At 42.8% G+C, this 26,161-nt stretch overlaps 7 protein-coding genes across 7 annotated transcripts; 5 read left to right on the plus strand and 2 right to left on the minus strand.

Annotated features, from left to right (window-relative positions):
- Positions 1-256: 256 nt before the first annotated feature.
- EAF01_009477 (uncharacterized protein) lies at positions 257-1,021 on the plus strand (the record flags this gene model as incomplete). Its single annotated transcript, XM_038917733.1, has 2 exons — positions 257-577; positions 659-1,021. 2 exons carry the CDS (start codon positions 257-259, stop codon positions 1,019-1,021), a joined length of 684 nt encoding a protein of 227 aa, XP_038766542.1.
- A 110-nt stretch (positions 1,022-1,131) lies between these two features.
- Positions 1,132-2,316, plus strand: EAF01_009478 (uncharacterized protein; the record flags this gene model as incomplete). Its single annotated transcript, XM_038917734.1, has 4 exons — positions 1,132-1,525; positions 1,589-1,731; positions 1,785-2,023; positions 2,205-2,316. 4 exons carry the CDS (start codon positions 1,132-1,134, stop codon positions 2,314-2,316), a joined length of 888 nt encoding a protein of 295 aa, XP_038766543.1.
- A 3,113-nt stretch (positions 2,317-5,429) lies between these two features.
- Positions 5,430-6,655, plus strand: EAF01_009479 (uncharacterized protein; the record flags this gene model as incomplete). The annotated part of the gene is made up of 3 exons (XM_038917735.1): positions 5,430-5,553; positions 5,727-6,481; positions 6,536-6,655. The coding sequence occupies 3 exons, from the start codon at positions 5,430-5,432 to the stop codon at positions 6,653-6,655; spliced, it is 999 nt and encodes a 332-aa protein (XP_038766544.1).
- Positions 6,656-8,213: 1,558 nt separating this feature from the next.
- Positions 8,214-11,690, minus strand: EAF01_009480 (uncharacterized protein; the record flags this gene model as incomplete). The annotated part of the gene is made up of 2 exons (XM_038917736.1): positions 8,214-10,602; positions 10,660-11,690. 2 exons carry the CDS (start codon positions 11,688-11,690, stop codon positions 8,214-8,216), a joined length of 3,420 nt encoding a protein of 1,139 aa, XP_038766545.1.
- Positions 11,691-13,137: 1,447 nt separating this feature from the next.
- EAF01_009481 (uncharacterized protein) lies at positions 13,138-14,614 on the plus strand (the record flags this gene model as incomplete). Its single annotated transcript, XM_038917737.1, has 6 exons — positions 13,138-13,244; positions 13,365-13,497; positions 13,549-13,679; positions 13,769-14,060; positions 14,113-14,344; positions 14,484-14,614. The coding sequence occupies 6 exons, from the start codon at positions 13,138-13,140 to the stop codon at positions 14,612-14,614; spliced, it is 1,026 nt and encodes a 341-aa protein (XP_038766546.1).
- Positions 14,615-15,097: 483 nt separating this feature from the next.
- EAF01_009482 (uncharacterized protein) lies at positions 15,098-18,792 on the minus strand (the record flags this gene model as incomplete). Its single annotated transcript, XM_038917738.1, has 5 exons — positions 15,098-15,283; positions 15,340-16,091; positions 16,158-18,375; positions 18,442-18,486; positions 18,610-18,792. The coding sequence occupies 5 exons, from the start codon at positions 18,790-18,792 to the stop codon at positions 15,098-15,100; spliced, it is 3,384 nt and encodes a 1,127-aa protein (XP_038766547.1).
- A 4,925-nt stretch (positions 18,793-23,717) lies between these two features.
- On the plus strand, positions 23,718-25,348 carry EAF01_009483 (uncharacterized protein; the record flags this gene model as incomplete). Its single annotated transcript, XM_038917739.1, has 3 exons — positions 23,718-24,552; positions 24,615-24,757; positions 24,833-25,348. 3 exons carry the CDS (start codon positions 23,718-23,720, stop codon positions 25,346-25,348), a joined length of 1,494 nt encoding a protein of 497 aa, XP_038766548.1.
- Between the last annotated feature and the right edge of the window lie 813 nt (positions 25,349-26,161).

The raw sequence follows: 26,161 nt of genomic DNA on the forward strand, positions 1-26,161 counted from the left end.
TTTGTTATACTTCCAGTATGATTTTTAGGACATGGAACCGATCGGAAATAGATTGAAGTAGATATACTGATAATTTGTGCACGCGTTGCAGAATTATCTTGCGATGATTCGTATGTGAATCACCTCTTTATAATGCTAGGGCTCAAAATGTGAATCGAACTTGGTGCCAGTCATCAATGTGAAGCCAGAAATAAAAGTGAAATAACAGATTCTCGTAATCAATTCAATCTGTCGTTTGGTATTCTGTGAACAAGAGATGTCGACCAAGTATAACGTATACAGCTTTGAGCTTTGCAAACGCAGAGGGATCAAGGATGGGCCGCATCCAATCATTACCGACTTCCAGCTGTTAAAGTTCATGGCAGTAAAGAGAAATAATGCAGCACGAAGTAAAGAGAAAAGGCAAAAAACTCAAGCGGCTCCTTCGAAACGTCTAAGTGAAGAGGATATTCAGCAACACGCCGTACCTCATCAAATATATACCTACGACCAGTTACTGCAGAACTATCGAAACTTCTTCCTAACTGGACCACTGATGAGGTGCTTAGATGGCGATAATAACATTGACGAAAAACTGGTGGGTATATTGATTCCCGGTTTCATTGTGAAGAATAACCCTTTTGGACTGATCCGACTAACATCTGCATTATCGATATAGGGAAACGAACTTCTTATGAGATTGCAGGAAGAAGTACTAAGAAGAGCACCAAGTAAACGTCCCCGACCTGGTATACAAACGACTTTTGATACCTATCGCAAAGAACTTCAAATCAGAGCATTTTGGGACAACGTTAGACTGGAGCTTCAAACTAATGAAGAAGACGACGATATTAACGAGAGCAAATCAAAGGCAGTTTTCAAAGATTCCATAAACAAAGAATTGGTGGATCATGTGAAATCAAAAGCCCGAGGACTTCGTTCTTTGAAATTAGTTACGCACATATATGGACGACGTGACGATGCGAGATTTAGTGCATGGCAAGGAGCAAACAAATTAGCGGTACGACCCCAGAAATTTTAGCTTCACAGGGTCTCGGCAAGTTCCGACATCCTCGATCAATTCAACACGTATTGTTCGAGCGCACCGCATATATTCTTCAACATTGAACATTCAAACCACAATCATACAATATGGATCCATTCTCAGCAGAAGGCGAGCTTCTCAACTTGCACAATTTTTTTCACCAAGGTCAATATCAGGAAGCCATTGATTTCGATACCAGTGCCCTTTCCCCAGAGAATGCACTCCCGGCGCGAGTTATATCACTCAGAGCTCAAATTGCACTCGGACAAGCTGAATATGTGCTCACAGACGTACAAGGAGAAGATGCGGTTGAATTAAAAGCTGTTGGAGCTCTAGCCGTGTTTGTGAGCGAAGATGAAGATAGGGGCGTGCAGATGATTTCGAAATTGGCGGAGGACTCGAGCGACAATGCGACAGTGCAGGTATTGGGCGGAACAGTTCTACAAGCTGCGGGAAAGAGCGAAGAAGCTTTGCAGTTGTTGGGACTGCACCAGGGTAACCGTGAGTATTATACACTTGAGGGTCACTTTGTAGTCGCAGATGGGGGCTAATCATGGGAATTAGTTGAGGCTGTGGCTCTCATTGTTCAAATCCATCTGGAGCAAAACCGTACCGATTTAGCTATCAAGGAAGTTCAACAAGCTAGGAGATGGGCTCAAGATAGTCTATTAGTTAACTTAGCAGAATCCTGGGTGGGTCTTAGAGTTGTAGGTTTTCTCGAGTCCAGTACAAAAAGTATCTTTTACTAACAACACTTAAGGGCGGGGAGAAATACCAGCAAGCATTCTATGTCTTCGAAGAACTCGCACAAGCTCCATCAACATCCTCCACACAAAGTCTTGTCGCACAAGCAATCGCAGAAATACATCTAGGAAGATTGGAGGAAGCAGAAGCAGCATTAGAACAAGCTTTCAGCAAAGACCCTCGGAATGCTGAAGCTCTCGCAAACAAAGTCGTTTTGAACACCATCTCAGGAAAGGATACCAGTGATTTGTTAAGGTATGTGTATTCTCCTTACAAGCGCTGCTTTCGTTCCGAATCAATCATAGAGATTGAACATTAGATTTATGCTATACTTTTCTTGAATGCTATCTCTCAGAATCATTGGAACAACAATTCAAGCTTCAGCTTGAGTTTGAACCACATTTCAATGTTACTTTTGCTAACATTTCTCATTTAGTTCGTTAGGAAGTGTATCACCAGAACACGCATTCTTGAAGGATTTGGAGGAGAAGAGCTCCCTATTTGACAAGGCTGCTACGAAATATTCTCCCAAGGTCGCAGCTGCATAATAGACCTTAGTTTAAGCAGTAGACACGAAAATATTTTAGGGCGTTGGGGAAATTTATGTCGTTGTTTAGCGAGGTCTTGGAAGAATGTCTCTTGTTTATTGAATGTTGAGATGGTTTATGCGAGAGGGCATAACCACTCCATCCATAATCAAGTACCCAATGGATGATCTCCTAGGCTGCTAATAGTTGTCGGAAGCATTGGAACAGGTGATGGAAACAGTGCAACCAGACCAAAAGAGCAATACGAAGAATATCAATAATCAACCCAGATGATCAAAATCAATTGCATCAAATTGCACTGTAGATCGTTAGGCGTATGTGACTTTCATGTACGAGTACATTGTAACTATGTGTGATTGATTTTGATTATCACGTGTTATACCAATCACGAGCTTGTCTTGTTCATCCAACCGAGAGATAGAATGAGTTAGATGCAATCTAATCAGAAGATCTAGATCTACGAAAGACTAGGTTCCTTGACACATTTTCTGTTCCAAGTTCCAACGTCTCTCTACGCTGGAAGGATAAGAATGAAAACCACGTCAGAAGATCTACTGGGTAACAAATCTCACGATACCCTCATTTTCAAGAACGATTTCTCTCTTGTTTTTTTTTTTTTCGCGTCGGTTTAGTTCTCTTTACGTGGTCATTGCACAGTGCTTTTATGAGTACGGAGTGTAGGAGAGAAGACTTTTGTTTTGTGTCTAGGTGGGTAGGTAGGTATCTGCATTGTGACATCATTTCATTTCTTTTCTCTTCTTTTCTTTTCGTCAGAATCGGGATTTTTGAGAATCGGAATTGCATCGTGTGTATACCCCATTCTCTTTTCCCATGTGGATGGATGTGTGGATAGATGTACCTAGTACCTGGTAACAGTACCTGGTAGCGTAGACTGCAGTCTAGAAGAGGCACATGCCCTTTAAGCTCTGACGAGATGCAGATGAATCAATCAATCATGTTATTTGTTACTCGTTACTCGTTACTCGAGTAGTGAGGTGAGGTGAGGTGAGGTGAGATATGCAAAATGACGATCTGGATACTTATCTATGCCGTGTTGGAATATGCATACTCCGCATCTAGATACCGTAGGTAAGATCTTACTTAAAGGATAGACATCTCGGGTCCTGCTTGGATATGATTGATTAGTTATTTACCTAGTAGGTACTGTAGCAGCTAGCTAACCAATGATGCAAAAACGTGCATGCAGGATTCGAATATCACGTACGGAGTGCTCGTACAGAATATGATATGTACCTAAATCCCCGCGTCAGCATATCGGTGAGCAGATTGTGTGTCTCAGACTCTCGGTAATGCGCAGGAAGCACACTCGCAAAGCAGTAGAGAGCGAGAAGAGAAAAGGAAGCGCAGGAGTACAGTGTGCAGTGTGTGCATACAGTATGTAATCTTACATACACAATGGAAAGTGCATTACAAAAAAAGGAAGTCCCTCTCCGTATCAGAATCTGTTTCATGAGATATCATTCCACGTACTGAGCACTGAGCACTGAGCACTGAGTCAAAAAAATCAAATGCAATTGCAACAAACCTAGGTCCTCTGTAAAACACACGCACACACACACACACATCTGTATAGATTGAAACACCGAACAAACAAACTTACCGATATCTTAGACACTCTCTCACACTCTCGCACCTACCTACGAAGTATGTGAATTCCACACGGAGAATTTCAAGCCACGATCCATTCATCATCCAAGCGCTTGCATGAGAAAATTGAGTGCATGTGAAATAAAGTTGTCTACCTACCAACCTTCCTACCTACCTATCTAGTAGGTGTCTATCCCCGGACTGTTGATTCGGTTGGTTGGTTGGTTGGTTGGTTTGTGTGTTGTGTGTTGTGTTATGTTACTGGGGTAGCGAGTCTAGATGTATGATGTCATTAGGTGTGTACAATTATGTATGTCCCACAGTGTGTATTGTGGTGACTATTGTCCTCTGCGTTTTTCCTCACTGCACTACCACTATACGAAGTAGGTAGGTAAATATGATGAATCATAATCATCTAAATTGTTCACTCGAGTCAAAATAATCAAACACACCATTTATATCCAATCACAATCAATGACAATTCAACCAACTCTAGATCCTTCGCATCTTCAAGAACATTCTGTCCGTTCCTTCGCACCCACGTCTTTTCTTCCACGCTTATTACACTCCCCCACCAATCACTCTTTCCACGCACTGCCCCTCTATTCCATTGCCCCACCAAGGTTCCAGATACCAAGATCGAATTTGTCCTCGAGACATCGATATCTCGTTTCCCCCCAAGGTTGGAACTAATGAGAGAGAGAGAGAGTTGTGTCAATGTGATGGGTGGGCACCTTTCCCAAGAGACACCGAGAAACTCATGACTTGAGCACCTAGTAGGATCGTGAGAATTTGGTCCACGAGTTTAAACACATCTTTGTTGAGTTGCATTTGCATCATGTAGGATGGAGTCATTGTTTGGGATGAGGATGGATGAGGATGGATGAGGATGGATGAGGATAGATGAGGATGGATGAGGCTAGAGATGGAAATGGAAAAGGGAAGATTATCACACAGTACGATGTAGATGGAAGAAAAAATAAAGGAATAGTTTCACTTTAATGAATATAAAAATCTCAAACTGCCCTCGACTTCTGTTCAATCAATCAATCAATCAATCAATCATTCATTCATTCATTCATTCCATTCAGGCAATCTGCAAATCAACACCAACACCAACATCTCAACGGCGTTTAAACATTCCCACTCCAGCTTTCAACAAAGACCCATATATATATATCAATTTTCATCCCGCTCTCCGCCTTTCCTCCAACTTGGAAGTTTGAACCCATATTTCTTATCCCTCCTCCTCCTTGTTTGCATCACTGCATCGCATCACTTCCATCGTATCGTTCATCGAGATACCCATACATACCTACATACATACCTACCTACCTACATACTAGGTATCTTATCAATCAAAAAAAAAAAAAAAAAAAAAAAGAATCGTTCTCGACCTTTCCGTGCCTACCTAGCTCAAACTTGGCTCACTAGCGTTTTTCCCCTGATACTCACATTATTTATTTATCTATTTACCTCTTCATCCGTTTTGATTTCTTTTCAGAATGCCTTCTGCAACTATACCACCACCTACTCTCAGTACCAATTTGGCAGTTAAGAAAACAAGTTACGCTCGCACGCAAGATCCAGATATGTTGAATTGCAAGAGAAAGATTATCTGCTTTTCGGGTATGTACTTTCTTTTTTGATATTCATATACTTTATCCGGATGAGAAAGTGGTGTACCCCAACAATATATTTCTCAATTGATTGAGTTTCTTCGGGTGTATTGTCTTTTTTTTTCCATCTATATGAGAATATAGAGATATATCAAGATAAGAAATCTAACATCTCCACTCCAGATTTCGATGGCACAATCTTCATGCAAGATACCGGGCACGTCCTTTTCGATTCATACGGATGCGGAGAAGAACGTCGTCAGGTTCTCGATGAACAAATCAAAACCGGTGAACGTTCTTTCCGCGATGTTTCAGAAGAGATGTGGGGATCCCTCCGCGTTCCCTTCGAAGATGGTTTTGCCGTCATGGAAAAAACTCTCGAGATTGATCCGGATTTCCAAAAATTCCATCGCTTCTGTATTGATAACAATATTCCCTTCAATGTTATCAGTGCGGGGTTGAAACCGGTGTTGAGAAAAGTCTTGGATAAGTTTTTGGGAGAGGAGGAAAGTAAGAGAATCCAAATCGTGGCAAATGAGGCAGAGATTAGCGAGGATGGAAATCTGTGGAAGCCGGTGTGGAGACATGACACTGAGTTGGGTCATGACAAAGCATTATCCATTACTGAAGCGAGAGAACTTGCTCAGTTGGAATGTGAAGATGGAACTATCCCTTTGATTGTCTTCATTGGTGATGGAGTTTCGGATTTACCTGCGGCGAGACAAGCAGATGTGCTATTTGCAAGAAGGGGTTTGAGATTGGAGGAGTATTGTGTGGAACATAAGATTCCTTACATTCCATTTGATACGTTTGCCGATATTCAAAAGGAGGTGGAGAAGATTGCTGAGGAGGATCAATTGAAGACCGGTGGTGCAGGCAAGCCGGCTAGATTCAACCCAAGAGCCAACTTGTGGAGAAGAGTCTCGAGTCAGAATGCTGTAAGTTATTCTCCTTCTTGGTCATTACTTCTTAATACTAACATCGCATTCAAGGTTCCTTCGTACATTGCAGCTACTCCAACCAAAGAAGAAAAAATGTTCTTATGGCCAGAATCGTTCTCCGAGTTGAAAGAAAATATACCAGCTTCGATCACGGAGGAGGTGGGCGCTTAAGATGGAAGGTGAAGTGTTATCAGCTTCCGTCTGGCATATCTTTATTCATGGGATTTTTATTTCATTTTACAAGTTGCATGGCGTTAGGTATAGGCAATAATTAGCTAGCTCGGAGGGATATCATCTTTTGCTGGAATTGAATTAGGTATACGTAGGTGGTTCAAAAGAACTCTTGTATTGGTTCGGGATATCATTGCGAATAGATAGATAGATAGATTACTTGCAATAGATAATTTTTTCTCCTTTCCTGAAGTGGGATTTTACTCTTGGGATTTGTGCATGTGAAGATACTGGTATGAGATGTTAGTCCATCAATATCGACCAATCGATCTTTTCACTCTTGGATGACGGGGATTTGTGCATGCATTGGTATCAAATGGTCCTACTCTTATTAACCTAGGTATCCTACCATTCTATCAATATCAATCACAACTAAAGTAATCTATCTCTAGGTACCTAGGTAGGCTAGATGATGTTATATTTTCTAGTTGATATTCTTTATTCTTTATTCTTTATTCTTTATTCTTTATTTTTTATTCTTTATTCTTTATTCTTTATTCTTTATTCTTTATTCTTGGCATTGAATGTTCATATTAAATCGAATCGAATAGCTTTCTTTGGAATTAGATTAGAGAGTTTGAGGGATAGTGGTGGAGAAGTGAGATGGTGATATTAGTGGAGGAGAAGAGGGGAGAAGAGGGGAGAAGAGGGGAGAAGAGGGGAGAAGAGGGGAGGGAGAAGAGGGGAGAAGAGGGGAGAAGAGGGGAGAAGAGGGGAGAAGAGGGGAGAAGAGGGGAGAAGAGGGGAGCTACAGCGATGTTTGGTTTGATATATATTGGTGTTTGGTGGTGTAGATAGAGATAGATGTAGATGTAGATGTAGATGTAGGTATTGATTACCTGAGCATTGGAGCATTGGAGCATTGGAGTACCGGAGCTTCTTTTTGTTGGATATTGGATATTGGATATTTGGGTGTTCTTTAAGTTTAGGGAGGGCGAAAGGATAGAGCAGAGTAGAGCATAGAAGGGTGAGGGGAATTAGGGAGAAATTCAAAGTAATTTGTTGAAAGCTAAAGGGGGTGTATAAACAAAGATTGATTGAATGACCTCAAGTCATTCATAGCCTACAAAAGAGCGAGACCCATAGCAGAGCTTATTTAAGATTGCTTCTTCCTATAAACAACTAGCTTACTAGACAGAATACCTACATATTAACAATTAGAGCCTACATTTAGGTTCTGCGTTATTCGTATCCTTCAAACCAACAGGAGGCTTTTGGGTTGGCGTTGCAGTGCATCGATTTGTTGTATAGAATAGCTATAATCAAAGTGGAAGATTGACAAACTGCGATGTGCTTTTGATCTTTCTAATATTTCTCATCTGGATTCTGGTACACACTTCTTTTGAAGTTAAACTTAAACCTATCTCATCTTAATAACCTATCAATAAACGCTGTTTGTTATTCTATGCTATACTATGTATATTCCGCTATTGCTATAGCTATTGCTATTGCTATCAAACCAAATACCCAAACCCTACCCTAAACCCAAACCCAAATCCTAAACTGCCTCATCCCCACTCAACCCCGATCCTCCCCTCGATTCCTTCTTGAGCAACGATCTCGTCGTGGGCGCCGACCCCAACCCCCCCATCCCCGCAATCTTCTCCTTGACCGAAAATTGATCCACCGACGATCTCCCCACCGACGTCGTCGATTTCGCAAACGTGAAGAATCCCTGTCGCAACCCCAACTTGCGATCGCGCTCCGCCGCCTCCTCATCCAGCTGCTCAAACAATCCAAAGTATCGCTTCGTCGCCTTCCAGGCTTCGATACCCAGCACGAAGATGAACACGGCGCCGAATGCTAAGGACCATTCCCAGGAAATCCCGACGTGTTTGAAAACCGAAGTATTCAATCCTGGAATGTAGACGGCAGGAAAGACAGAGAGGGCACCGATGACCACGGCCCAGAACAAGAAGCGATTTTCATAGACATCTTTGAAGAACGGGAATGAGCTTTGCGAAGTTGCATCTAGACGAAACATGCTGCGACGGATGGATTTGAATTCCCAAGCCGAGATGAGGATTAACCAGGTGAGTTCTGCGAAGACTGCTGCGCGAGCACGGAAGACGGGTCCGCAGGTGGGGCCATAGCTGCGGTTGCAATCGCTGCCGAGGTTGCCACCGTTGACGCCGTAGATGATGATGACGAAGGTGAGAAGGGTGCAGGCGCCCATGAGGATCCCGTAGACAACCATATCGACGAGGATTTGCGTGGTGAATACACCGCGCTTGTTATCGTGAGGGGGACGTCTCATGACCGTCGAACTTGCTTTTTCTTTGCCCAGCCCAAAAGCGGGGAAACTGGATGTGAGCATGTTGATCCAGAGAATCTGTAATGGACTCAGTGGGAATACGGATTGTCTGTTGACATCTTGGAACCCGAGACCGGCGATTAATAATATCACTTCTCCTACATTGGACGAGAGGAGATGGAGCACGAATCTCTGGATGTTATCAAACATGCGACGACCCTCGCGAATAGCCGATACGATGCTATTGAATTTATCATCGAGAAGTACCATCTTCGCTGCGGATTTGGCCACGTCGGAACCAGCGATACCCATGGCGATACCGACGTCTGCTTCGGAAAGACTGGGCGCGTCATTCACTCCATCACCTGTCATAGCCATGAACAATCCTCTCCTTCTCAAAGCATGGATCATACGAGTTTTGGTATCCGGAGCGCAACGCGCAAGTACGAGAGGGAGAGTTGGAAGTGCATCAATTTCTGCATTAGTGAGGTGATCAAAATCCGTCGCTTTCATAAGGATAGATGCCGAAACCCCCGCAGACAATTGTCCAAGATTTCTGGGGATGATGCCGATTTCCTGCGCGATGGCTTTCGCGGTAGAGGGGTGATCTCCAGTGAGCATGTGAACCTTGATACCGGCTTGAGTACACTCCCTAATGGCATCTTTTGTCTCATCACGAGGTGGATCGTAGATGCCAACAAGACCAAGAAGGGTAAGATCTTGTTCCACTTCACCTCGTAAACTCTCATCATTTGAATTCTTATCTTGTGATGTAGCAGTGGTCCAAGGTTTGGCGGCTACTGCGAGGACTCGCTGACCTTGTTCAGCAAATCGATTCATTTGTCGGATTATTGATTCCTTGAGATCGTCCGTCATTGTTTCGTTAGTCTTTCCACTTCCGACAGAAGAACAGAGATCCAAAACTCTCTCGACAGCTCCTTTGGTGAAGACTATATGCTCTACATCTGGTCGTTGATAGATAACGGACATTCGCTTAATGCTACTATCGAATGGAAACTCGGCGGTTTGCTTCCATCCTTTGCTTTCAAAGGCTCTTTTTCCAGATTCAAATCGATGAGTGAATACTTGCAGGGCGATTTCTGTTGGCTCACCGGTCGTCTGCCACTTTTTAATCGTCTCGCCTTCTACTACTTCATGTTTAACGGTAGCAAGGTTACAGAGTGCAGCAGACTGAAGAAACTTCTCAAGTTCTGGTACAATTTCGGCTGGCTCTTCCTCTTGTTCTGATGATGGGTTCTTTCTTTCATCTCTAACTGCTTTCTCGGCTGGAATGTCAAATTTCAGAGCAGCAGCACTGCGCTGAGTATCGAAATCTATTTTTGCAGTCTCGCTAGGAGAATCTGGTGTCTGCATACCTTCGGACTTGTGTGGTGCTTTGGTAACAGTACCTTCGGTAGGATTGTTGGGATCCATAGAATGATTCACGGTATAGATTCCGATTTTGGGAATCCATACTTTCTTAACGATCATGGCTCCTTGGGTAAGTGTACCGGTTTTGTCGGAGCAAATATTTGTAACTCCTCCGAGTGCTTCGAGGGCTGATAGATCTCGGACGACAACGTTAGCTTTACGCATAACGGTCATGCCAACAACCATTGTGATTGTCAATACTCTAAATAATGTTAGTTTTTGTTTGGGTTTTAGAAGACAATAGAGTGAGTGTACATACGCGATCAAAGATTCGGGAATTATCGCGATACCAGTTGAGATAGCATAAATAGCCACCTCATCTGTGACGATGAATCGATTCACACCAAACACCACGATAGCCAGTAGAATTGCGCATCCAAAAAGGATATACGCAACCTTGCTCAACTTTCTCTGCAAAGGAGTACCTTCCGTAAGTCCCAAGAACTTTCCAACAAAATCGTAAGTACGTCTAGCGGCTCCCTTAACCGGCTGCGCTTTTCCATATTTCTTATAATTCATCGATCTCCCCTCTTTTCGTTGTTTCTTCGTCGTCGAAGCCGCGATCTTTCCAACCTCAGTTTGCATGCCTGTAAATACAACAATTCCTCTGCCACGGCCTTTGATAACCGTCGTGGTAGAATATGCCATGTTGTTACGATCAGCAATGCCAACTTGCTCTTCAATCGTCGCTCTCTCTTGAGTCCCAGGCACACAAATCTCATTCGAAGTAATCTTCTCAACTGGCTCAGATTCTCCCGTCAAACTCTTCTCTTCACAGGTCAAATTCATAGCTTCAAAAATGCGCAAGTCGGCCGGTACCGTATCTCCCGTTTTCAGAAGTACGATATCACCAGGGACAACTTCCGCACTGGGAACCACAATGACAGATCCATCTCTCAGTACTGAAGCCGATGGCGAAGAAAGAGCTCTTAAAGAATCCATTTTCTTCTCTGCACTGAACTCTTGGAAGAAACCAATCATAACATTCAGTACAATAACGGCAACCAAAACTCCTCCTTCAATGTAATCGCCTACGCCAAAACTAAGCGCCATAGCGAATACAAGAACGAGTATCATGGCGTTGGATATTTGCTTTATGAGGATTCTATACCAAGAGATGGAACCGCCGGTATCAAGCTCATTGGGTGGATGTGAAGCTTGTATCGATTGAACTTTACTGGCTGTAAGACCCGTCTCGAGGTTGGTGGATAGTTGACTGGCGGCATCTTGTGGAGTGAGAAGAAAGGCGTGTGGACAGGTGATAAAGGATGTTTTTTCTTGAGATGCCATTGTCGATAATTGTATCAGGGAATGATTGGGATGTGTAGGTATTTTTAAGATGTGTATGTATCTATGTGTTGTATGTATATGAGATGTAATTAAGTATCATATTAAACAAAAGGATATCGTCATCTATTCCTAATCAAGGGAATAGTAGGGAATCAAATCGTGATAATCAAGAGATAATTCTTAGGTGAATCAATCCAGCCTCAATGCGGGGTAACACATCCTTATATATTCCTTCCAGAAATCCCAAAGATCATTAATCTTGCTCTTTCCTACCGTATTAGCCTATGATAGACCTTCTTCAGAGTCGTAAGGAAGCTACATTGGCGGAATAGCCAAGAGCCTTGAAGTCAAATATTAGGAAACTTGTACCTACCATCGTATGAAAGAACGAAGCAATGAGCTCATTAACTCATGGCACTTTCTTAGTCCCTCTTCATACAATCTCTTTGTATGGATAGCATCACAAAGATCCAAGAGCCAAGACTTCTTGGTTTGGACAGTCTTATCTGGATTTGACATGGCCCTCCCCAGATTCCGCTCGGAAACAGAGTGGAAAATTGTCATAGGAAAAAAAGACAACATGTCATTGGATATGTGTATTCCACGTGACCACTTGGCGCACGTGCTAAGCCTTTGTTTAGTGGCGAAGTCAATCGAAGACCAGATTTTGTAGAATCTTGGCTCGTATTGACGAATGAGAGATAGTTCTTTGTTCTTGGTACTCTTGGTGGTGATAAGTGAATGGTGCCGGTTTCCGCCATTAATGACGAGACTTTCTCATGGCGGAAGAGCGTTTGCGACTTGTTGAGGTGATAGATGACCATTAGAGAGTGATGTCATATTGCTCGTCCATCACGCTCTCTTTCCTACTTTGTAAGTATCGGCTAGTTGCGTTTGAGACGAACTCGTAATTGAGTAATGTCGAAACACGACCAAGAGCCAACAGATAGATATGCCGCGGTTGGAAGGATTAGACAAGCTGATGTGAAAGAGGAGATCAGGCCAGGTCAGAAGAGATCAGCTCAGATCAGACTTCAAACAAAAGGAGCTATCTGGAAGGAGATCGATACACTATATATCTCTATCTCTATCCTTCAAGCACCGTAGACAATTGTCCGAATATAACTTTGCGGGGAGGGGGACTCATGGACTTCATACTAGTAATATTCCATCCATTCGGGAAAAGTTTCTCCGTCCCCTTCCCCGCATTTTCACCCCCTTCATTCTGAACCCAATCGGAGCTTTCAGCGGAACATGCATACCGCAATACATACTTTTCGGAAAATATCTCCAGCGAGAAGTGATTACTAACTGGCGGATGTACGGTGAGGAGGTGTGGTGTGGAGGGATTTTGCCTTTGTATATATAAATAAATACTTAGACAAGTCGTCGATTGCCTCAAGGTCATTATGACTGCATGTATATTTAATCTTTTTCATTGTTCAATATGAAGTTACTCAATACCATCTGTATTGTTTCTGGGTTAGCAACCATCTGGGCATTTCCCACAAAAGATGCCAAACCCTCTTTTAGTTGGGAAGATACCAAGTACTTGTAAGTAAACTAAATACACAGAATACCCGAAGAATATCATGACCCCTATTCCCACCCATCGACAAAGTTCCCGTGAAGCGCAACCCCAATAACTGCCAAAATTCTAACCCTCCATACCAGTCTCGCATTCGGCGATTCCTACACGTATGTACAAGGAACATACGGTCGACAAAACTACTCCTTCATTGGCGATCTTCAAAACTTCTCATATACTCCCGCCCAAATCTTGAGTAATGAAATCATACAAAATCAAGTATTCATCTCCTATATATCAATTTACACATGTCACTAACATTAAAACCAGCTTGGAACATCAGCAGGCGGTCCAAACTGGGTCGAACACCTCACATCCTGTTTTTCCGGTCTCCCATCCCGCTGCAGCAAAAAACAACTGTGGGATTTCGCCTTTGCCGGCTCCGATATCTCTACAACCTAGTTAGTCTCATCTTCAACCTCTCCCCCAGAGATCTCCACGTGCTACACAATATGTCCAAAATCCACTAATCCCCAAACCCTCCATCCAGCACCTCCCTCCACCACAACTTTACAGTCTCCCTTGAAAACCAAATCCTCTCATGGTCCACCTACGCACAGCCAATTATCCCCATGGACCCCTCCAAGACCCTCGTCGCCATCTGGATCGGCATCAACGACATCGGGGACACCGATTCCTACACCTTTCCCTCGCACAATGCCACCGACTTCCCCTCTCTCTACAAAAACATCATCACCACCGAATTTGCCGCCATAGAAACCATCTACAAAGCCGGGTTTCGCAATTTCCTCTTCATGAATCTCCCCCCTTTGCAACGCACTGTAAGTTCCCAATACCCCATTACACCACCACATCCCTACTAATCCCCACCAGCCCCCCAACCTCATCCGCGCCGCCGGTCCCCTCCCCAACACCACCATGCTCACCTCCTACAACCAAATCCTCAACAGCAGCGCGGTCCACTTCGCCGCCACACACCCCGGCACCAAAGCCATGGTCTTCGACACCTTTTCCTTTCTATCTTCCGTGCTGGATGATCCCGCGCCATACGGGATCAAAAATATCACGAATTATTGTCCGAGATATGATGCGCCGGATATTGCTAGTGAGTTTCTTTTTCCCTCGAGAGAGGTTTCTTTCGGTTTCTATCCCCAATTCCGATTTCTATCATCAAATTGCACTCTTCATATAAACAACGCAAAAACATGACCCCGCTCTCTCAAAATCAATTAACCCCCTCCTAGCAAACTACGCATCCTACGGCTGCCTTCCCATCCCCGACTACTTCTGGTACAACACCGGCCACATAACCTACCACACGCACGAGATTCTCGCCAAGGAAGTTGGCAAATTTTTGGAGGGTCAGAGCTGCTGATTGATGGATAGACAGACAGGCAGATAGATAGTTCGACTATTCCAAAATTTATCCTTGCTATTTTAAATTTTTGTTTCGATATCAATACATGTCTTGGTATAGGTATGCACACACATGTACACCACCTCAACTTTAAAAACTTGTGACTGAATCATGTATCGATAAAAAATCTTCACTCACAATTCGCTATATCGCTATCATATATTGACTCTCATTTCGGTCCATCCCACTCATCTCCCATGTATATCCTGTAAGACATCAATCCCATTGTATATTTTGATATGCCCTATCAATCCTTCCTCCCACCCATCCATATGATATTTCACGTCTGCACCCCCGACCCCCAAGCCCATCATATCAAGAAACGCCCGCCGTTCTCCTAATCCCAACTCGACTGAGCACTTCAATGTCGAATTTAATCAATATTTTCTTTTCCCCTTCACTCCCTTCTCACTGACTGCACCTTTTCACCAGCCCCAAAATCTATCCTGCCATACTAGCCTTTGGCGTCTTTCCTGGTAGATTATGCCCTTGATTTGAGATACTACCCTCAATTCTCCTCTTTGCCTCTGCTTTTTCGGATTCGGTGATATCTTCTTCATTCTTTCGCATATCAGGTGTATGTTGACCTTCACTTGGATGATGACCAATAGACATACCTACACGAATCTGTTCATTTACTATTAGTACAATTTCTTTCACTAGGAGGTAAATCAAAAGCTTACCAAAGTTTCCAAAGCCTGACTAGAATTTCCCACCAAGTCATCATCATATCTCATAGCACCATCTTCGAATAAAAGAAGAATAGTACTGCCACCGAATTTGAAGTATCCGAGTTCTTCAGCACGTTTAACATTTTCACCCCCCTTTCGAGTAATAACTGTACTTCCCACCATCATTGCTCCTACACAGATAACCATAACTCTTCCATGTTCAAGGGAATCAATTGGGATAACCACACGGACATTTTCTCCATAAACATCAAGTGCAGATCGGATAGCCATAGGATTGACTGTATAATATTCTCCTTCAATGGTTTTTGGAGTCCCCATAACACCATCAACTGGGATATGGAAACGATGATAATCTTGTGGAGCAAGACGGAAGACACCCAATGAACCATTTGTGTATCGTTTTGCGTCTTCTGGATATGCATTACCAAGGAGTCTTTCAATGGAGAATTCACGACCTTTAACCCAAATCCTGGTAGCTTCATCCATTCTGTTGAAGACAACCGATCTACAATCGGCAGGTGAAACAATGATGCGAGGATTATCTGGTGCTGAACATGGACGTGCATCTGGTTTGAGTTGACGATAGAAGAACTCATTAAAGCTCTTGAACTGCTCCAATGGGAGGAGAACCTCACTCATATCCAATTGATGGAAATTAATGAACTTCTGGATTTCTGCTGCCGAAGCAGGATCGTCGTATTTGACACCCTGTTTGAAACTCAAGCCTTTAAGAAGCTTGCGAACTAAGTTCATATTAGCAACTGTTCTACTAGGTTTCTCGCTAAATATATAATAAATTCCAAACATACTTCTCTTCTTTTCCATCTCCTTAGATTTTAATCCTTTATATAGCAGTCTGATACCCAAACGAACATAAACGCTCATCCTCTCTTCATTAATTTGTCCAGTGATACGATCTTGCACGAGAATATTAGCAGAATTTGCACCAAGTTTGTAACCACCGTAGGAAATCTTAGTGATGACCTTGGAGTACCATTTGCGTTGTGCTTGACTAGATGTGACGAAACCAGCCATAACTAAATTATCAACTTGACGCCAATCTTGACTAGCACATGTAGCTATATGGGTGATGATATCTGCATCAGATCGTTTGTTGAGACGAGGTTGATGACAGATTGGGCATTCTCGAATTTCAACCACGTGTTCTTCAGTCTCATTATTGAGATCATCCGAGTCCAAAAGTTCACCTTCTTCTCCAGGAGTACCTAACTGGTCGACAGATTGTGTTGATGGGTATGCATCATCAGATCCCTCCGTCTGGAATTGATTTGATGTGGTCTCTGATGGTGCCGATGTTTCGGTAATAGCTGCATCTGAAGATTGATCTCCTCGGGTTCCACCAAGCTGATTTGGTATGACGTGTTTCATTGCTGAAGCATCTGGCAACAAGTTTCTCATCTTATCCCCGATATTAGTTTCCTTTGTCTTTTTCTGCAACTGGTCTTCTAAACAAATAACAGCTTGGTCAACAGTCAACTCTGAGAATTGCCCATCTTCGTTCTGTGATTGGAAGCGTCTAAAGAATCCATCAATAGTGGACTCTTTCAAAGTCGAGCCAAGTGTATCCAGCATGGTCGTAAGTTCCACCTTACTAATACATCCACTCTCATCGCTATCATATTGTCTGAGCATTGCCCTCCAAAATTGCTGTCGTAAAGCTGGGTAAGGGGCATATTTAGCCTTGATGAATAAGACTGGACTATGCTTCTCTTCCCATTTTTCCGCATTTTTGAGTTTCAACGGAACCTCGAATGAATGTAAATCAGGATCACCAGATTGCTCGCTTGATTCTTCTGGTTCAACGACTGGGGGTGGTAACAGAGAATCGTTCGGAGAAATACCTGCTGGAGTAGTTGCTGGAACACTGGTAGAAGCAAGAGTCGGCGTAGTTTTACTGGAGGTTCCTCCATTATTCGTGTTGGAGCTTGACAGCTCCTTCTTTAAAATTGGACGCCCCAGTTTGTTCAAGCTTTGTGAGGATGCAGATCTTGACATTGGCAATTTGAATCGAGAGCCTTTTGCTTGAGGTTGCTGTAGGACCAAGGTACTGAGATTAGGGGGATCTCTCATAGCGTAAAGACCAGTTTCTGGATCAGCTTCTGGAGCAGTGTCGGTGATATCCTTGACTGGTAATACAGTCGAAGCAATAAAATCGTTTCCAGACAACTTATCTCTATCGACAACTGTGAACGCAAGAGAATAGGTTTGTTCGTGCCTCAAAACCTGGAAAATCATCTTCTCGTTAAAGACTGGATTTAGGTTATGTCGAATAACTCTAGTTCTGTACGTCTTCTTTCCCAAAGATGCAACCACGAAAGGATCCATGTCGAATGATGTTCTCGTCATATTTCGCTCCGGCGGAAGATCTGTAACCTTGCCAATTTCCAAGAAAACAATTCCAACAACCTCACTATCACCCGAAAATTCATATGCATTCAATTGCTTCTTCTTCCTTAATCCCTTGAGTCGCAATCTCTTTTTCCGTTTCTCAGAATTCTCGGGTTTGGATGGATCATCGGTTTCGTCACTTGGCTCCGTGCCCTCATCGAAATAATCATCTTCCGTCATCTCCGCACCAGGTGTAATTGAATCTAGTTCTCGTAACGGCGTAACTAAGCCGGGACTTTCAGCTCCCACCAGATTTCTGAATTTCTCAAGAATCTGAGCAGAACTGGCAGAAGGATTGGTAACATCGTACAAAGTGAATTGAAGTTGAACATCGCCAGAAACATTGCTATCCTTCTTGCCACCAGGTCTTTTGCTCCGCAGAGGGTACCATGCCGGCTCTTGTTCGTGTGATTCGTTGGAGAATATATCTTCTAATGCGAGGTCGAATTCGCCCAGATAATCCTTTCCGAATCTATCCTTATCCCAACAAACGCAATCGAGAAGTAGAGAATTTGTGCCGGTAACTGGCAATTGTAAAGTAACGTTCCATTCTGGATTCAACGTTTTCTGTATTGTATGAGTTGTGCTTTTTTCGTCTCCAAGTGTGAGTACTAGATACTAGAATCCGCACATCAGCCTGTGTGTTCCTGAGCTCATCGACATGATAAGGCGACATGTACTTACAGGATCAGAAGTCCCGCTCTTGTCCTTTGCTGCCAAATTTCTAGCCTATTCATAAATCATTGTCAATATAAGTATCTCAATAGGACGCGTCATTAGAATCAACATCCAGAGACAACCATTTCCAGCTTGCATAAGTGAGAGACAAAAGTGGATTCAAATCATCCATACCTTGAGAACAACAACTTTCAATACCAACCCATTGACTTTCATACCGTTACTATCGGGACTCGAATCCCTTCCACTGGTTTTATTCTTCATATTGTTATTGCTGGTATTTGGAATTGGGCTTGTACTTCGAGAACCGGTTTTGCTGTAAGTTTTGAGGCGATTTGGTAAAGAGATGCGGACCATGGTGAGAGAAGTTCCAAGGTTTTGGGTTGTGGTAAAACGAGGGGCCAAGATTGTAATTCACCCAACCGAAAAGGGGACACAGAACAGTAGGTATGCTGGTATGTAGGTAACAGTAACGTCAAATGTAATGTAAGTCGATCGATTCTGTTTGTCTCCTTAGGATTAAGTCTCCGTGTTCTTCGTACTCTTCTGTATTGCTCGGGAAAAAAAAGAGAAGAGTCATGAAAAGGGTAATTGGTACTGCAAATCGAAAGTTTCTGATTTCCTCTGGGGTGGTATGCGAATTGGAGATTCTGATGTTATGGTAGGCAGGAGGTGAGTGGGTTCACAGTACGTAGGTATACCTAAACACTTCCGGATGAGAAATATCGATCAGATCAGAAGCTTTAAACAAACAGAATTAAGATCAGAGTAAGTAAGTAAGTAGGTAAGGAGGTAGGTAGGTAAGATTATCACTTATAACAACAAAAACACAAATTCCCAGAACTTTCATCACACCTTCCAATTCTTCCACGGGTAAGAGAATTGAAGGAGGTAACTCAAAGCTTCGATCGATAATCTCTCATATGAACAGACTGTCTGCTTGTGTACTGGGTATTTCAGCTAAAACATATCTTGGCATATCTCCGTAGTGGACTGCTGTAGTTTTATGGTTCTGTGGAACTTGTTTAGATTTTGGATTGATGGATGTTGGTACTTGTTTTCCAGAGGATTAACTCAAGGATTATTTGGCGCTTTTTTAATTTGTTGCTTGAACCTTCCCTTGTTTGATCATATAATTTCAGCTTCTTCTTCTTCTTCTTCTTCTTCTTTCTTTTGCGACGGACGGTTCTTGTAGACTGATCTCTTTTTGATGAGTAGTTTACACCGTAGATGGTAAAGGATTAACGAGTTCCTTTTCTAGACGAATTCCCAACATTGGTCGGTATACAAGCTCGAAGAGTACAAAGCGTGAAGCAAATTAATCTATGAGATTGAAAGACAGCGGGGTTGTTAGGAAGGGGTTGAAAGCTCATAAAAGGATAAATCTCCGTACAGGGAGGGAGGAATGGAATTTTGATGGGAATTTTGATGAACTGATCCAAGCCAGGGGTAAAGTTGGAATAGCTAGTGAACACAAGTGATTTTAGTCACAGTATCTAGTTGTATTCAACAATGAATCATGATACATAGGTAATGATTCGTATATGTAACCTTATATGTACATGTACATGTACGTAGATACATGTATACATGTACAGCATAGACAGTTTAAATAACCCGTTAACCATTCATTTACTTGTTGCCTTCTGGACTAGCAAGGGATGATTGACATGCTGCGTATACTTTTGATCATTTATATCATTGCACTGCCAGAGAGTGCCGTCAGCGTCTATGGGTCGATCAGATCATCTATCTATCTATCTATCTATCTATCTATCCCATTCCATTCCATCCATTATCAAACCGTTGGACATTTAAAAGGTCTCAACAACATTGACCCAATCCCAAAATTGTAGCCCAAGCCATGGGATAAAAGCTGTTCTAACAATAGCTTTAGATATCCCCAACATCGTATTACTTTTTGATTGTACTGGTGTACTCATTTGAAACAGATTGTCCAACAAAAACTAATCCTCATTCATCCTCATCTCCTCATCTCGTTTGAAGGCGGCATCAGCTATCTACCAATTCCACTCCATCAAATACAAATAATTGCGAATCGAATCTTACCTCTTTCATGCCTAGCTTCTGGAATTCGTGTTCCCCGTATGCATTCTCCTTATCCGCTTCCCCTTGGTGTTAGTTCGGTTCGCTACAACTGCAGTATCTACCACAGTAGGACAAGTATCACGGACAATCGGAAATCGGAAAGTAAATAACATTCCCTCTGCCTTACCGCATATGGATCTTCTTGACAATAATAATCTCCTTCCCTTTTACATCATACCTGAGTCCTCATCAATTACCTAAAAAGTAATCTCAATCATGAATGCCTGACTCCAGCTCATCAGCCACCCAATCTTGACATAAACACACGCGAGAAGACGCAAATCTTTCCTAGAGATACAAATTCCCATGCACATTAATAACACTGGCATATCCAACAGGCTACAGTATCTGATCAATCGTAAAGTTGGCAAAAGAAGCCAAGCACTTCGCCATCCATCCAAGCTTTGCATGTTCGCTTCCACCCGGTCTTAGCAACTTCCTCCAAGCTGCGTACGGGAAAACGCGTCCGCATCACCGGGAGCTAGCACTGGACAGTAATTTGTAAAGGAAAGTATAATAAAATAAAAATCCGCAAATAGTAACAATAATACCTAGATATCTTGAAGTAGTTAGTATTTCCACTCACTTGAGTTTAGAATCGGACATTTATTGAATGAATGTATTCACGGAGGCGCGCAATCGATTACGCCGCGGCTGCTAGGAAATCATCGGCTATGCAATGCTGATCTACGAGTGTGTTCCTATTGGCTACGACACCTTAGTCACTCTCATTCAATACCTGTTTGAACAAATGATTCAACGCCAACCATATGTTGAATAACAATTCAGTCATGGTGATGAAAAGGCTATCTGGGGTTTAGATAATACACCAGAGACGCCGTCCAGCTCACGATGTTGTTGATATCATCATGGAATAACATCAATATCTATATACCACTTTGCTGAGCTTATCGATAAAGCTTTAATGGGGATCTCTACGGTCGGAACAACAACCGGGTCAGATGATGTTGCGAGCTCCATATTCAACTGTGTAGGTACTAGGTAAACTTCGCGCGATCTAAACCCTTGAACGCCATCGATGAAGAGCCAAGTGTTTCCTAAGTTGGGCTGAAGCTTGGGAAATCGGAGAGGAAGTTATGGGTCTCATCGACAACCTTTCTATTGGTCTCGCGGCACACACTTCCCGACAAGACAATTGTCACCAAGATTAAACCTCCTTTCTAGGAACTGTTACAACTTTTTGGCGGAACACGGCATCTTTTGTTCGGATCAAACGGTAGCATGCTTCTGGACTCCAATTATCTGGGCGATCTGAATGGCGATAAGATACATTCCACCGCATGGCGGATATCTTGGCCCTCCTCTACTTAATCAGCAGTCAATAAAGACTGTTGTCCGGTGGGATAGACTCTTCAAATTGTCGTGGAATCGACTAAGCTTAGAGAGTCTGGGCATTGACGCACATGATCTCTTTGGCATTAAGCAGTGCTGACAATAATTCATGCGCTGAAGTGGCAACATTGCTACCTAGCTGAACGTCCTTGATCATAGGATCGATGCTTCGAAGAGTACTCACACCTTCAGGCCCATAGTGATTTTCAACCTACACAAGAAGATTGATTCCAAACACAGCATTTTTAAATCTAGCATCCACTCGTTCTCTCTTTCTAGCCCGTGGTCCTTGAGGGAAGTGCATTCGAGTTGACGAACACAGTGGAGTATGATAAGCATCCTGAAGAACCGTATATTTATCTCCTTACGCTCATCCTTAGTTTCGTGAATAAAAGCCATCTATTAGCACAATTTGACTGTCGCAAAAAAATTGATTATATCTTCTTCGATAGTACAGTCGCAGTCAGGATGGAAATGGTCCTCGTTGTCGCAAGTGCGGAATCCTCGGACGTTCCGTCAACGAGCGAGGATATAGCATCGATTTTGCAAGTTGCAACTTCTACCTGACCTCTGAATAAACGGCACGATCAAGATCGATAAGTCTGTGTATAACTTACGCTCCAGACATAAATGTAGTAGCGCTTAGTGATTCCGAAGATGCTAGGGCTGTGCAGGCTCGCGAGGAATTTGAGAATCTTAGTTGGGTTCGTCAGCGATACAAATAATGACAAGTAAGCAGACATGGCCGTTAAAATGCTGGCAACAAGGCTCTAACCAACGTAAGCAGAACAGTGTCTTGCACAGTGGCCAAATGCTTGTTGTCTATTTTATGACGCAATGATTAGGCGACTATAACCGATTGTTGCACGATAGAGCAAGGGGAATTCAGGTATGTATCATAGATACAATTCATCCGTCTTACCAAGCATGGGCAATGCTTTGATTGATCGCGAGCATGTGAACAAGATCAGTGGCTTCGCAAGGGTCACATCGTATATCGGAACTGGGGTAGTCACTACCTGTCTGTCTTAGAGGAATGTGAGTGCGTTGTTGTGCGTTCAATCGCATGTGCGGATATATTGTCCAATTTCGTGATCCAATTCAAAAGTTCCAAACTTAACAACCACGCCACACCACGCCGTTTCAAACCGTTTAGTAAAAGCATACTTCGAAGCAAGTGCTTTTTACTTGAAATTTGGTATATGTTGGTACACCATCTTGAGTAGCCATGATTTGCTGATTTGTGCTGTGACGAATAGTAAAGTAAGCACTTACCGAATTTATGTCTTGTCCCGGGACCGATATCCTCACCGAATTCTGCAAGGGCACATGACATCCTTGTTCAGTATTGAATGTTGGCTGACAGTTGGTGATATAATAATGTGATCTGCCTCGCTTTATATCGTACTTTGTATCTATTGACTACATAAATATTTTGCAATATGTTCGTCTGTTGGCGGCTGAAGTTTGTAGAGTCATAAAGGGATCTACAGGGCTGTAGTGGTGTAAATAGTCGGTTTTAAGAGGTGGTAAGGCTGACCGATTTTCCATTTACAGTCTGATCGGATACTATCATCATCTTTTTAGGAATATTAGAGTGCGTATCAATGCATCTATTCATCTCCTGGGGGCTGCAGTCAAGTCGACATGAGCACTATTAATCAAGCGCAGTCATCACAAAAACATGCCTAGCTCAACATGCCTTGCCATTACAATATCACATATATTTTAGACATTTCGACTTGTATATATACAATCGATGTATCTTTCTCTTTCCTAATCACAAACATCATTCGATTTGTATTTATCACAATCTTACGATGTCTCCCTCTTTTCCCAACTTCAATCGCTGGGTAGCCAGTCAAAAGCCCCGCGCTCATACTATGCGTCATGCACCAGCCTTCTATCGCAACTTGGAGGAAGCTCTCGATTTTCGAAGAGAGAGTCATAATCTACAGACTCTAGTCAAAAACACATGGGCCAATGGAGAAACCGTAGATTTCTTCTCCAATGACTCTCTTTCCTTCGGTGCTAGTGGAAGATTACGTAAGGCTTTTGATGAAGAATTAGCTCGAAATCCGAACGTACAGCTCGGAGCTGGAGGTTCTCGCTTAGCGGATGGTAATTATGATTATATTGAAATAGTGGAGCAGGAGATTGCCGATTATCATGGAGTCGAAGCGGCGCTTATTGTAGGCTCGGGATGTAATGCTAATTGTGCGACTTTCGAAGCGATTCCGCAGCCGGGAGATGCTATTGTTTATGACGAGTTTGTTCACTCAAGTATCATGGATGGGATGTCGCGTTCGCTTGCTACTACACAAGTATCTTTCGCTCACAACGACATCGATGCATTTCGTCAAGTTTTAATGTTCTTGTCGGATTCACAACCCTTTATCAAACAGGGAAAGAAATGTGTTCTTATTGTCGTAGAGAGTTTCTATAGTATTGAAGGGGATATGTCTCCCCTAAAAGAGCTGGTACAGATAACAAAAGAGATGTTCCCACACGGTAACGCACAATTTATTGTCGACGAAGCGCATAGTATGGGCGTAGTGGGTGAAAGAGGATTAGGATATGTGAATGCCTTGAATTTGGATTCAGAAATCGCTATCAAAACTCATACATTCGGTAAAGCGTTCGGATCAATAGGTGGTAAGTGATCTCTCCCTTTCGACTCGTGTTGCGATGTCTCCGAGACTGACGATATTTAAAAGGTGTGATACTCGGTAGTCACACTGTCAAGAATGCATTAGTGAATTTTTCTCGTTCAACGGTGATTACTGCAGGACCGGCTTTTCATCAAGTTGCTGCGATTCGAGCTGGATACTCTCTCCTTCCACTATCCGAGGCTGAAGCAGTAGGCCTTTTTTCCTTTTTTCCCCCTTTCTTTCTCAAAACAAAATTCTGATCAGGAACTAACACATAAACCCAGGGACGAGCCAACATCCAGCACCTCGTCACACGCTTCTTCCAAAAAATAACCTCACATCCCATCTGGCCCCTCGCCAACAAACTCGGAATCATCTCAATACCCCTATGCGATTCCTGGGAAAAGCGCGCGTTTCAGACGCAATTAATACCGCTGTGGACGCGGGATGTACATGGTAAGGAATTGGCGTTTTATTTGGAGGAGAATGGGTTTGCGGTCTTTCCGGTAAGGTATAAGGTCAAGGAGGGGATGGCGAAGTTGAGAATTATTATGCACGCGGGACAGACGGGAGGGGAGGTGGAGGGGTTGGTGGAGGCGATTTGTGGGTGGGTTGGAGGGGTGGTGAGGAGGTTGGGCGGGGAGCGGGAAGTGGGGGTGGGGAATGGGAAAGGGAAAGGGAATGAGGGGAGTGTGAATTGTGGGGTGGGAAGGGGGTGGGAGTTTGTTGGAGAGGAGGAGGGGAGTGGTGATGAGGTTGTGGATTTATATGAGGAAGAGAGAGATATTGAGAGAGCTTGACACCATCAGATATCATTTAGCTTATGTGAGGAGGTAATATCTCTTATTTTTGAATTATAATCTCACAGTATCAGTATCAGCATAAGTATCAGTAAAATACAAACACATTCTTTCTCCACAATTCACATTCATCATATTCATTACACTCATCTATTTACTCCCCCAACAAAACACCCCCCTTCTTTCCATCTTTCCATCTTTCTTTTCTTCCTCCTTTCATCCAACCACAAACTACAAACTAAACACTAAAAACAAAATAAACATCTCCTCTAAAACTCCAATTTTACAAATATATATGCTTGAAAATACGGGTTAGCGAATCACAACCCCTGAAACCCGCTTCCACACCCCAACTGTTAGTCTTCTTTAATATATTGTCGACTTATCATTTCTCGTTTATCATTTCTTATTTAACCTTTATATGATACGATAAAATACAAATGAAAATATTCCCACACAATACAATATAACACAAAGCAGTAAATTACATCGCTCCCCAACATCCGGTAAAACCAATATTAAACAGATATACTGCGTACAGAGTACAGCTACTTCCACAGCTAGACAGAAAACTCAATCTATTGTTTAGCTCTAATACTGATATTGACATTGGGTCCTGAGAAAGTCGAAGAAACAATTGAGCTAAGCTAAATACTGTGTGCACGTTATATACGAATGAGTATCTCACCATAACTATCATCTGCACCTACAGCCGAGTACCCCTCATCTCTCTCATTTCCCATTCCTATTCCCTCATCCATTCATGCATCCATTCACCCTCTCAGCAGTCCAAAACCACCATCAATGACAACC

The sequence above is a fragment of the Botrytis porri genome (assembly GCF_014898465.1).
Source record: "Botrytis porri strain MUCL 3234 chromosome Unknown BPOR_014, whole genome shotgun sequence".
NCBI classification, from domain to species: Eukaryota; Fungi; Ascomycota; class Leotiomycetes; order Helotiales; family Sclerotiniaceae; genus Botrytis; species Botrytis porri.